Genomic DNA, 13,526 nt, shown 5'->3' on the forward strand with positions numbered 1-13,526 from the left:
GGGGTTTGTCTCTCTTTCTTCGTAATTTTTTCCTTGATCCACACCGATCACGTTATCACATGGAAGTACGATAAATGGACAACTTTGTTATCTTAATTAATCCTAATGACATCTGTTCATTTGCCTGTTAAAAGTATATCAGTCAACTCTCAGAAAATGGGTGCTCCTTGCCTATTCTTGTATATGGTGTGACTATTTTTGAGTGACCAGTATAATTAAACCTGGTCAAGGTTTCAAAGTGTTAACATTTCGCCAAATTTTCAGAAATTAAAATAGTTCATACATTACAACAATTAATCAAAAACTAGCTGACCCCCATGTTATCTTTGCATAGACTCCATCTCGAAATATACGAGTCTTCACGTACAAGGGAGATCGTTAGTTTATGCAGCAGTCCCCCCTCAATTAAATTCTTATGAAAAGTCAATTTGAGAAACCACATACGAGATTCACATTTTATACTATATTAATGAAAAATGTTAAACACAAGGGAGAGATTTGACTAACCTTGGACGATAATCAATCGAATTAGAGACAACTGTTACAGAGATAGAGTAGCCGTGATCTTTGGCAATTATGCTTTCTAATCGCCATCAGTCCTAAAAGTTATTTTCCAATGTGAGTTGTTAGGGCGAGTTTCTAGGATGATTTGTTGATCTCTTGATTTAATATTACCCGCAAATACAAAATAATTTCGTTAAACAACAGTTTTTCTTAAAAGTTTATATTGTTAAGAAACGGGCCAATAATAAGCAATGTTTTGTATTGTATTAATGAAAAAATTTAATACCACTAATGTAATTTTTTTAAGTAAGGATGAACAAAATTATAAAAAAAAAAAATCAGTATGATGATAATTAGATGATCTAGTGTAGACCAAGGTTTCCGTAAGAAATGTATCTCTGACTCTGCAACAATATCGTCCTGACCGTCATCAGTAGATTCAGCACAAGGAAAATTAATTATGGGTCGTGCTGTTAAGTCAAAGTCATCGTGACCTCCTCCTTTCTTTAACAAAAAAGATGCTAAAGGAAGTCATCGGTCATCGCAACCTATTTCTTAAGCTTGGGACTAACACCTTTTCCACATCTAGAACCCGAAAAATGCATTAAAAGCACATAAAATCTCTGCCCGTGGAGTGCGGTTGTGCACAAGTGTAGGGTTTCGATGACTTTTTGGTGATACTAAGGTCATTGCTTGAAGGAACAGAAACCTCTTTGAGGGATCACGCGCATCTAACAAACGAAGATGAAGGTAACTTGATTTTATATTAGGGTTATTATTACATCGGTGAAGTTCAAAACTACTGAGTCAAGAGGCAGTGATATCACATGGATGCTTACCAACTTTTACCGAGCAAGAACGTGAGACTTTCACCAACCAAACCCGAAAGTTTTCTTTAAGAAAACGCGAGCCATCTATCGTTGATTTTTGAGTCGTGAGTTAATATTTAACATCTAGGGCACCATCTTTTTCAAAAGTATATATTATTAAACATGGGTTCGCGATGTATATAGTGCATAAATTGACATTGGCGGCCCCTGCTTATGGAATAGGTCTTGCTCTTGATCATAGTGAGCGAATTGGAATTGATTTTTCTTTGAAGGGCTCAAATTGGATAAATAATGTGAGTTTCATATTGTGCTTGCACCAACTTGGTTACCAACCTATACTTGAAATAAATAACGGATTCGTGATTTGATAAGACAATGCACTTTATTGTATATCACATATCCATTAGATATCTTCACGAGCTGGACTTTGTCCTTAGACTAAGCATGCAAATATATAATAAGGGAAATTAGAACTATGAACCTTTGGTAGATGAATGCGTGACTGGCCACAGGCCAAAGGAAAAGAAAAGGGAAGGAATTTTAAAAAAATTTGTCCACATTAACGCTGACCATCCCATGTTAGCGATTTTCAGCCTAAATCGGCCGGATGAATTCAATTGGTACCAATGTGAAAATGTTTAGGATAAAATTGATCCAATTAAAAGGTTTATGACTTAATTTGTATTAATACAATATGATTATTGTTTATGACTTTTTTGGTATTTCCGGATACAAACCTCAATAGACACCAATCATTAGTCACATCATCAAATCCAAACTCCAATGACCAAAAGAAGGGATGACAATAGTCTTCCAACTTTGACCAGCCACTCAATTGGGCCGTTGACAAGTTCATAAACACAGGCCTTGGTACAAAGTCCACTGGTCTTTAGTGTTTATTTGGGTCGGATTTCATAATTCTTTTTTCTGATGGGTTTCATAATTGGACAGCCATAATTATTAGGAGCATCGGAAAAAAAAAATTCCCCCAAAGTGGTGTTAAAATCGTACTTCTTTATCATTTTATAACTGTGAAACTTATTTTCCATTTTTATCAAATATCTGCAATGTCATCTCTTAAATGTTTGTTTTAGTTGTAGTTTTTCTTTCTCCATCGAAGCATATTTCACTATAGATCGAATCTCGATGAGACTCATAATTTGTCATAATTAAGCTACCTATGCTTAAGATTGGTGAAATATTTCACTTCTCGTGATTTTATGCATAGTTTGATTAGGGATAGTTTAATTCATTTCATTTTCTAGTTTTTCTTTAGTATAACTATATTATATTTTCTCAGTTAAATGTTAGTTATGATTTTATTTTTACTCATTTTTACATTTTTAAGGAGCTTTTTATAGCATTTTTTAAATTTAATTATGATTTCTAATTCTGTTTCTAATTATTATTTGTTTGATTACATTTTTAGTATGATGTTTTCCATTTTCAATTTTAATAGTTCAATTGCTTGATTATGCTTTAATTTTCTAGTATCATTTATGCCGATAGATTTATGAATCTTCATAAAAGGAAAAATATGGAATCCTCATGCTTTCCAAAGAGTGAGTATATGATGCGTAATTTGGTCACTTTATATTAATGTGTAATAATTATATTATTTCCACTTATGATTCATCAAGTTTACTAACAAATGCTCTTACTTAGGGATTTGTTGAGATTCGCATCGTGGAGTACTGCTTCATGTAGTATTGACATTCCGTATCTTAGGTTATCTCGATCTGAATGGAATGTTTTAGAGAGTTTGGCCTAGTGAAGTAAGGACGGGACTCGTTAGGAATGACTTGGCCTATCCATTAATCCTTTCTAGTGTGCGTGGTGGTTGCCCATGTTTTTCCGGCGTGTTGCCACTCCTCAACGTGCCTTTCGGACGCACGTTAATCGATAATTGGCCCATGTCCCAATGACATGTGGCTACCTATCCCTTATCTATTTTCCTACTCAAGAATTGCCATATGTCAGTCATTTTACGTTAACCATCATAACTCTCTCACATTCGACCAAAAAAAAAATCATAACTCTCTCACTATAAATGCCCGATCAATTCGTTCATTTGAAAACTTGTGGCACTTCAAAGCTTTAATGCTTCTAAACTTCTCAACATTTGGATGTCACTGCTTCTCGACTTTAGTTACTCTAACCGTAGAAAGCTCTCCACGATTTCCTTCAGGCCACGGGCTGCCGTTGAAACAAAAGGACTGGCTGCCATGACCTCAAAGTGACCCGCCATAGCGTCTCATCTTTACTCGCCGCGAGTCCGCACTTATCCACAGTAACATTGGTCGATTAATCATGTGTGACGGGTCATGAAGCCAATGACAAGCACAAGAGATTTGTACTGGCAAACAAAGGAAAAAGGAGCATATTAGAATGAATGTTTTCTCGGGCTCGATAGCTCCTATAATACAAATCTCCATGCAGTAGCATAAAAATATTCAACTCAAAAAACCTATTGAAGAGATAATACTTTCTGCCAAAAGAAAAAGAACTAATTCAATTGCTAGTACTTTTTGTCAATCTTGATAAAGCCAATTAGAAGTGAAGATAGTCCCCCTTCAACGCAAAAGTCAAACATTCTTGTCACTTAATTAGATGAAGTTGGTTCTTATCTCATTTGCTTGCCCTCCATAAGAATTAACACTACGCTGGAAGATATTTCTTGTCCCTTTTGATAAAGGTTCCGCCTGATGATAATCACTGCAGTGCGAAAATGTTCACTAAGTGTGATTTGATCCCTCATGACACCATCTATTTGGTTATACTAATGATCCCATCTTCTCTTTCACATCCTTTAACGACATAAATTGACTCATTCCATCTCACGAACTCATCGATTGGTCTTCTGGGTCGTCCGGTTATTTCACCAGCTGTAAATTGCCATTAAAGATGCTACAGCTCAGATCTCTTTGATAATTATCTAGAGAAAAAGCCAATAATGCTGCATCGTTTGTACGAGCAATTAGACTTGGGATTGCCAAAACTCTCGAGACAACCGATTCTTGAACGCGATCCAAAGGGTTAAGACCAAAAGACAGATCTCAGTGATTCCGATTTCTGTCCATGTTCTTATGGAACTTTGTTCAAACATCCGGCACCCTTTTCCTCGCAATAAGCCAAAAGTTGAAGAAAGCAAGAGATTTTGATTTGTCCAATGACATTGGTGCTCTCGCAGGGGAAATTATGCACTCCAGACAAAAACCAAGGAACTCATGTATTTTTCCTTTTTTTTGTTGCCAGCAAAAGTGCCAAAAACATAAGACGTGATTATTATTATTATTATTGTGAGAACAAATATTCCCAAATTATAATGCATTATCCAATCGTGCACTTCTGTAACAAGCAATATCTTAATAGCTCGAAAATTATCCAATTGAGAAGAGGATACACAACTAGTAACAATTTCGATCCAAATTCATTTTGATTCCGTAAAAGACTAGTCAAACAATTGTAATGTCACGGAGAGCCCATCTACATGGGAACGTGTGTGCAAATGTGTAGAGGAAAGATGTATACTATGACTACTCAAACCATGCGATATGAATCCTTTAATGGGATATTAAAGTCTTCGTAAAATGTCTTGCTTTTGTAAGGAACGGAGTTTTCATCTCTAATTGACCTCAATATATGTCAGTGATGCGTTTAGCATGATATGACCACTTAAGTCTTATTGAAAATGTTTGATGTTGTGCGTTAAAATGATTAAAATGTACTGGTTGGTCTCCTAAAAAGGAAATTTTAGACATGACATTCTACTTTTGGGAAAAAAAAAATTTGGGCTGCCTTATTAAAAAGGATGAATCTATGACCCTCCTTCAACAATGTTCAAATTCTAGGCCAAAAATGATTAAACTAGACTGGCGCGGCACAAGGCCGTACGAGCTTCTTCGTCATCACGACATGAATAAGCAGAGGCAAAAGAAAATTTAAGAATTTTATCTCTTGTTTTTTGGGACTTTCTTGTGTACTTGTGAAGGGTGATTGAAACCTGTATCAAAATCTGCATTGTGAGCATCAGAAAGCCATTAGAAACAACCCCTTATGCTCTGTGACGGAGTTGCACAAGCTTCTTGGCTGTCTTGTTCCTCATGGACGTTATACTCTATCTCTCTTCTTTGCACTTTGCTGTACCTTCCTTATTCTCACTGGCATATGAAATCCTCTTTTGTTTTTTTCTGATGACATTTGCTGTGTTCTTGCAGTTTGTACATATATCAACTCATTCCATGCCTTCCAAAGCACTCGCTCTCTCTCCCCGACCAACCTTGCAGAAGCCACATTCTTTGGCTTTTGCTCTCACACAAAAAACTTGACCTCTGGTGGCCATTTCGAGAGTTTTCCAAGGTAAAGACTTATTTCCCGTTTTCTCTTTTGGGATTCTCTATGTTCATTGATGTTCACTACGCATAATTATGAGGATCTGGTTTCATTCTTGTAGTGTTTCCTTGTGTGGGATTTCAGTGTTTGCTTGATTTTAATTTCTTTCATGCAGTTTTAGTGGGTGTGTTTAGGATGTTTTATGCAACTTGGGAATGAGGAGACATAAATATCGGTTGTAGCATGAGCTCAATCTGATGACACCAAAACTATGTGCACGATAGGGGCTCTCGAGGCTTGTGAGTCATTCGATGATCAAAAGTGGGAGTGGGACATGATTTTTATCTTCTACGAGCTAAAACAAACTTGTCATCATGCATTTACTAATAGATAGATTATATATTTTCCGGAATAAGACAATGAGAATCCATTTTGATTTTGCTGATTTGTGGAACTGATTAACCACCATGATCTCTTCACTACTTTCTTCTGCATAGTTATGCATTCTCTTTGCCGGGTAATGCTGTTGTTCATTTTGAACAATTTCAGTAATTGTTGGAGGACTTATATTACATTTTCCACACAGTTCGTCCTTTTGTTTTTAGATTAAGATTGAGTGGTCATTAGTTTTGTGGTTGCAAATGGCTTTATATGATCAGATGATGAACTGTATTCGGCAGGTTGAAGCCGAATCAGGGTTTGCACAATGGACAAGACTGCAATTGCACTAGAAGCTATCAGCAAGGAAACCATTGATCTGGTGAGTGTCAATATCGTCCAGGACCTGTATTATTGAAATAGATCGGCGTTGCAGGTCTTCTTTGTTTGTTGAAAATAGCCAAAGGCAAACTAGTTTGTGGTTCAGTGGTTGTGCTGATATTCACGCGTTTCTCGAAAGTCATATCAATTTGCAACACAAATATCATTCGACACTTCATGTAAGAGCCCTCTGGAAAAGTTTTATAATATGCTCCTTCTCCCAGAGTGAGGATAAAATAAGTGGGCTATAATACTCAGATTTCAACTCTTCCCACTTCAGTAGATAATGTCTACTTTGATGATATATGAGATATTCTATTATGCAACAATGATGCAAAAATGGTCATTAGGAAAAAAAAAAAAAAAAAAACCTGTGGTAGAGATGCTCATTGGCTAATGGCGAATCCACATTTGGCAGGAGAACATCCCCGTGGAAGAAGTCTTTGAAAAGTTGAAGTGCACAAAAGAGGGTCTTAGCTCTGATGAGGTTCAGACGCGGCTTGAGGTTTTTGGATATAACAAACTTGAAGAGAAAGAGGTCCTTTTCTTTGCCTCTGTATTTCTCTAATTTGGAAACTTAAGATCATTTACTAGTGGGTTCTTTTTTTAAATCGTGTTTTGGTTTAATGAACTACCTCTACAGGAAAGTAAGTTACTGAAGTTTTTGAGCTTTATGTGGAATCCTCTATCATGGGTCATGGAAGCTGCCGCAATTATGGCCATAGCAATTGCACATGGAGGGGTATGTCCATAGGATCTTTGAAATTGCAAACACAATCAACAAAGTTTCTGACTCTTCGAGTTCATTATGCAGGGTAAGGGTTGGGATTACCCTGATTTTCTGGGCATCATTGCTCTGCTCATAATCAACTCAACAATCAGCTTTATCGAAGAAAATAATGCTGGAAATGCTGCCGCAGCCCTTATGGCTCGGTTGGCTCCGAAAGCTAAGGTTTTGATATTCCCTGTTATAATGAAATCTTAATAACAAACAGTCGACTGATTTTTCCACATTATTTTTTTCTTGTTGCTCCACCCAAACCTGGCTGTCTCATTCAGGTTTTAAGAGATGGAAAATGGAGTGAAGAAGATGCCTCGGTGTTGGTTCCAGGGGACATTGTTAGTATCAAGCTTGGTGACATCATCCCTGCTGATGCTCGATTGCTTGAAGGAGATCCTTTGAAGATTGATCAGGTACAAAGCCATCTTTATGTTGCAAGGGTTCAAAGAAGAAACTATTCTGGAGTGCTCCACTTTCCACAAAAAAATGTTATTATTAACAATGACTAGTATCAGAAAAGGATGCACCTAAAGTTGTTTCATCTTGATGGAATTCAAAATTTGGGAACAAAGTAATTCTTCAGTTGTTTCCAAGGTGGGGTCAAGTCATTGCATAATCTCTCTTTCAGTCTGCTCTCACGGGAGAGTCGCTTCCAGTGACAAAAAATCCTGGTGATGGAGTTTACTCTGGTTCAACCTGCAAACAAGGTGAGATTGAAGCGGTCGTTATAGCCACTGGAGTGCATACCTTCTTCGGCAAGGCAGCTCATCTTGTTGAAACCACAACACACATTGGCCACTTTCAGCAGGTTTGAGCTGGAAGCTTTTGGCTCATTATTGTACTTAATGTGTTATTGGTTGCAAGGAAACTAACCAAGATTATACACCATGCATGATGAAACCTTTACTTATAGTACAAGCTAAATAAATTCACGTTGATTGAACCGTTTGCAACATTTCTTCACAGAATGAAAGATGCAGTTAATTGATGAGAAGTTTGCACTTTGTTATTGTAATAAGACATCATTTGTTTCTGTGATTTCAGGTTCTAACAGCGATTGGAAACTTCTGCATTTGCTCAATCGCTGTGGGGATGTTCATTGAAATCGTTGTAATATTTGGCCTTCAAGATAGAGGATTCCGTGATGGTATCGATAACCTCCTCGTTTTACTTATTGGTGGGATCCCAATTGCCATGCCAACTGTTCTCTCTGTCACTATGGCCATCGGTTCTCATCGCCTATCTCAACAGGTTTGTAAAACATTGAGCGATCATATTTGTATGTGATCCTTCTGCCGATAACTGTTCTTGCATGTAAGTTAATTTCTTCTGTTACTTGTAGGGTGCCATTACAAAGAGAATGACAGCCATTGAAGAAATGGCTGGGATGGATGTGCTTTGTAGTGACAAAACCGGCACTCTCACACTCAACAAACTTACAGTCGACAAGAATCTGATAGAGGTACTACATTTGCGACTTTAAATTTTCATAGGTTGTTCTTCCTAGGTTCTCATGCTTGAGGCATGAGCTTTTGGATGATTCCAATACTTTTGTGCAGGTTTTTGCTAAAGATGTTGACAAGGATATGGTTGTGTTGATGGCTGCTAGAGCTTCAAGGCTGGAGAATCAAGATGCTATTGATGCCGCGATTGTGTCAATGTTGGCTGATCCAAAGGAGGTATTTGGGGCTAATTGCCTAATAACTCATGGAATGACTCGCTTATCGTTCCTGTAGGCATGTCGTACCATCGCACTCTTTTCTCTGTAGTGAAAGTTACTTTCTTGTAAGCATCTTGTGCTCCAAAAGAGTGCTTTGTCAACGTAAATCTGATCAAGCCCTTCTCATTAACAAGGCACGAACTGGAATCACAGAAGTCCACTTTCTTCCATTCAATCCAACCGATAAGAGGACAGCGCTTACATACATTGATAAGAGTGGTAAAATGCACCGGGTGAGCAAAGGTGCCCCAGAACAGGTACATCATATATGACGGTTTCTCTTCTGAATCTAAGTTAAAAAGAGTTCTATGTATATGCTGTTAACAATCAGATTCTTTTTCATGTGAAAATTTAGATTCTCAGCCTGGCATGGAACAAACCTGAGATTGAGAAAAGGGTGCACTCAATGATTGATAAATTTGCAGAACGCGGGCTTCGGTCCCTTGCCGTTGCTCGTCAGGTGATTATGCTTGGAATGAACTCCATCATGCTTACATGAGTTCCCGTTTCCCAATTCCTTAATGATTTGAAGTTGTCGTGTTCCACAGGAAGTACCGGCTGGTACCAAAGATAGTCCTGGGGAGCCCTGGGAATTTGTCGGTCTCCTCCCCCTCTTTGATCCGCCTCGCCATGACAGTGCTGAAACTATCAGACGAGCACTAGATCTCGGTGTTAGTGTTAAGATGATTACAGGTCTTCACCATGACCTTTTTATTTTTCTCCTGGCCGAGTTTGTGATCCAATTTACATTTAGGGTTAATACCACGAAAAACCCTAAACTGGTACACTTGTGACACATTTACCCCAAACTATTTTTTTGACCATAAAACCCCAAACCAGTACTCTAGCGATTTTACTTAACTATTTTTTGACTGTACCCAAATCGTAAGATGGATACTTTACTCTGACCACAAAACCCTAAACGTAGATATGTGACAATTTTACCTGAATTAAAATTTTAATATTATTTTTTTCGAATTTTTATTTATTTTTTTATTTTTTTCCTTTTTTTTTTTTTCTTTATCTTCAACCTCGGCCGATCGCTGGTCCAAGCGACCGCCGTAGGCGGAAGCCGGCAAGGGCCGCCTCGCCGGCGTCGGGCGAGGGCCGCCCTCGCTGATCCCCGCCTCGCGTGACTCGGGCGAGGGCCGTCTCTGAGATTCGGCGAGGGCCGCCCTCATGCCGTGTCGGCCGAGGGTTGCCCTCGCCGGGCCGGGCAAGGGCCGTCTCGCTCGCCCCCTGCAAGGGCGACCCTCGCTCGACTCCCAGGCGAGGGCGACCCTCGCCCGACTCAGCGAGGGCCGCCTCGCCGGCCGGGCGAGGAGGCCCTCCGCTTGGGCAAGGCGAGGACGGCTCGCCCGAGTTGGGCGAGGGTCGCCCTTGCCGAGTCGAGCGAGGGCGGCCCTCGCGTGGTCGCCGAGGGCGGCCCTCGCGGCTTCACCTCCGTCGGCCGGACCTGCGACCGCCAAAGGTTGAAGTGAAGAAAAGAAAAGAAAAGAAAAATTCAAAAAATTCAAAAAATAATATTAAAAATTAGTTGGGGTAAAATTGTCACATGTGTACGCTTGAGGTTTTTTGTGGTATGGGTAAAATTGTCATGTGTGTATTGCGGGTTTTTTATGGTCAAAAATAGTTTGGGGTAATGTGTCACAAGTGTACTGGATTAGTGATTTTTCGTGGTATTAACCCTTACATTTATTAAGCCTAATTTATTCAACAAAAGTTCCCTAGTTAGTAGTTACAACCACTATATGTTTTCAGAAATCAATTATTGTCTAACTCGTAAATGCAGATAAATAGTTTGATCGATGTTTCTCTTCTTTGTTTCAGGTGACCAACTTGCAATTGCTAAGGAGACAGGAAGACGTCTAGGCATGGGCACAAATATGTATCCTTCTTCATCTTTGCTCGGTGAAAATAAGGATATCTCATTTCAGGTTGATGAGCTCATCGAGAAAGCTGACGGTTTTGCTGGTGTATTTCCTGGTAAACACATCACATCACATCATGTTACAAATTTAATAGGACGATCCCAAGCTTAGCATATTTTGCTCTGTGCAGAGCACAAATATGAGATCGTGAAGCGATTACAAGCGAAGAAGCACATTGTTGGAATGACGGGCGATGGGGTCAATGACGCACCTGCACTGAAAATAGCAGATATAGGCATTGCTGTTGCTGATTCAACTGATGCTGCTCGCAGTGCTTCTGATATAGTTCTCACAGAGCCTGGACTCAGTGTCATCATTAGTGCTGTCTTAACTAGCCGTGCAATCTTTCAGCGGATGAAGAATTACACAGTAACGAAATCTTTTTTACTGGAACCGGATCAACTCTTTTGATCACCACTTTATTTAACAACTTTTTGATTTTGGCTCAAGGTATCCGATCACTTCTAATGCCTTCATGTTTGTCTTGTTTTTCCTCTCATTTCAGATATATGCAGTGTCTATCACAATCCGTATCGTTGTAAGTTATCCTATCCTGCTTGGTTTCCAGATGCTGCTTCCACAAAACCCTATCGTCTTTTTTTACTGACCAGTGGGCTTATCTAACAGCTTGGATTTATGTTACTCAATGTGTTCTGGAAGTTCAGTTTCCCACCTTTCATGGTTCTCATCATTGCCATCCTCAACGATGGTAAGAACTTTCGCTCTTGTAGCTTCTCCTCTCCATCCGCTCGATGCCTACAATGTGGGCAGTTATCTTCAATATAGTCTCCTAATATGTGCATGGCATGGCATCTTCTATTAGGTACGATAATGACCATATCCAAAGACAGAGTCAAGCCATCACCGATTCCAGATAGCTGGAAGCTGAGTGAAATTTTCGCTACTGGAATTGTCATAGGCGGTTACCTTGCCATCATGACTGTAGTATTCTTCTGGATGACCTATGAAACTAACTTTTTTGCGGTATGCTTCCTGCATAGCAACTTTTTTTTCATCTACTAATTGAGGCGCGTGATCACAATAAAAACTATTTTTGGTGTTCCTAATCAAAAACCAGTAACTGATGCTTTCCATCTTCTTCGGACAGAGACATTTCGGTGTGAAGAACTTCAACAAGAAACACTTCCATATGTCCGACCCTAGTGTGTCCAAGGCAATAAACCAACAGCTAGCATCTGCTGTATATCTCCAAGTCAGCACCATCAGCCAAGCTCTCATTTTTGTGACTCGCTCCAGGGGATGGTCTTTCAAAGAAAGACCCGGTCTTCTTCTCGTTGCTGCATTTATCATAGCTCAATTGGTAAGAATCAAATTGCTTTTTTAAATAAGATGTGGGCTACCCTTATGTCTAAGCAGTGGCCCCTTCACTAGCTCCAGTACGAGTATATATAGCAACAAAGGAACGACTAAAATGGGCATTTCGTTGCTCGATTCTTTGATCTTACAGGTAGCAACTACTCTCTCTGCTGTAGCAACATGGGAGTTTGCCGGAATCAGTAAGATCGGGTGGAAGTGGACTGGTGTCATCTGGATATACAACATTGTAACCTACATGCTGCTCGATCCTATCAAATTTGCTGTTCGGTATGCACTAAGTGGAAGAGCATGGGGTTTGGTATACAACAAAAGGGTGAGTGAAATGATCATTGAACTCTCTTTAGGAATCACTGCATTAGGCATTAGTTTAGCTTCACTCCATTAATACCCATGGTGAGATTGGTTAGTCATGCTTTGAAATTGACCAACTGCATACATTCCTTATTGATGAACATCTGATTGAATTGCTTTGCAGACGGCACTGACCACACAAAAGGACTTTGGTAAGGAAGCGCGTGAGGCTGCCTGGGCTGCTGAGCAGCGCACAAGGCATGGCCTTTCATCCACGGAGACTAAAGTGACGTTTGAGAAGCACACATTCGGGGACATTAGTGTCATGGCCGAAGAAGCCAGGAGACGTGCGGAAATCGCAAGGTTAGAACTGATTGACACCATAATGCTCCACATTGCCAATACGAAGGAGGGCTCATGTTTTACTTCTTTTCCTAGTCATATTAGACCTAATGCGTACCATCATACAACAATATCTGTATCTGCAACTAATGATTCAAACATTTTCGACCTCCTGTTATCAATTGATAAAAGTTTCTGTATAAGCCCTCTGATTTTCAGTTTACATCAAACTGAGCTGACCATCATGATGTTTAACGAGATTAATTTTCTCACAAAATGCAGGCTAAGGGAACTTCGCACTCTGAAGGGCAAGGTGGAGTCATTTGCAAAACTGAGGGGTCTAGACATTGATGTCAATCCTCACTACACTGTCTGAAGCCGCAAAGTTACGGGTTTCGCCTCCGTTTTAGTGATGCTGATTACGCACCTTCGATTCGACCTGACATTTTCGCAAGCTTATTTGCCCCACTGTTCGCCGTTTGTCTCCGAATTATTCGACATGTTTATGTAACACAAACTACAAACCAATAAGAGCTCTTAACATACACGCCTGTGGCGATCCAGAAATCGGGTGATGGTATTCGCAACAATGTAATGTAGGTTGTATCATCCTCGTTGATTTAAAAGTTTGTATTATTGTGGCGATTGATTAATTTCTTTTGATGACAATGATTATTTACCACAATGCTTCAGTGCAA

The 13,526-nt window shown here is 39.4% G+C and overlaps 1 protein-coding gene across 1 annotated transcript; it reads left to right on the plus strand.

Annotated features, from left to right (window-relative positions):
• The first annotated feature begins 5,360 nt into the window (after positions 1–5,360).
• On the plus strand, positions 5,361–13,423 carry LOC115689257 (ATPase 7, plasma membrane-type-like). The gene is made up of 22 exons (XM_030615257.2): positions 5,361–5,693; positions 6,347–6,426; positions 6,844–6,963; positions 7,069–7,167; positions 7,240–7,377; positions 7,485–7,619; positions 7,835–8,014; positions 8,251–8,457; positions 8,549–8,668; positions 8,766–8,885; positions 9,061–9,183; positions 9,282–9,386; positions 9,475–9,619; positions 10,757–10,912; positions 10,988–11,226; positions 11,363–11,395; positions 11,485–11,566; positions 11,681–11,841; positions 11,966–12,178; positions 12,326–12,508; positions 12,671–12,849; positions 13,111–13,423. Exons 2-22 carry the CDS (start codon positions 6,373–6,375, stop codon positions 13,202–13,204), a joined length of 2,886 nt encoding a protein of 961 aa, XP_030471117.2. The 5' UTR covers positions 5,361–5,693; positions 6,347–6,372; the 3' UTR covers positions 13,205–13,423.
• Positions 13,424–13,526: the final 103 nt, after the last annotated feature.

Source organism: Syzygium oleosum, unplaced genomic scaffold, assembly GCF_021117445.2.
Source record: "Syzygium oleosum isolate NSW1041296 unplaced genomic scaffold, Sole_v2.1 Sole_v2.15, whole genome shotgun sequence".
NCBI lineage: Eukaryota > Viridiplantae > Streptophyta > Magnoliopsida > Myrtales > Myrtaceae > Syzygium > Syzygium oleosum.

What these genes read in the sequence shown, in the direction of transcription:
- LOC115689257 (XM_030615257.2), top strand. Translation starts at nt 6,373, where the DNA reads ATGGACAAGACTGCAATTGCACTAGAAGCTATCAGCAAGGAAACCATT. An exon ending in ACATTGGCCACTTTCAGCAG is followed by an intron (nt 8,015 to 8,250) that starts GTTTGAGCTGGA and finishes CTGTGATTTCAG; the next exon opens with GTTCTAACAGCGATTGGAAA. An exon ending in GCAAAGGTGCCCCAGAACAG is followed by an intron (nt 9,184 to 9,281) that starts GTACATCATATA and finishes GTGAAAATTTAG; the next exon opens with ATTCTCAGCCTGGCATGGAA.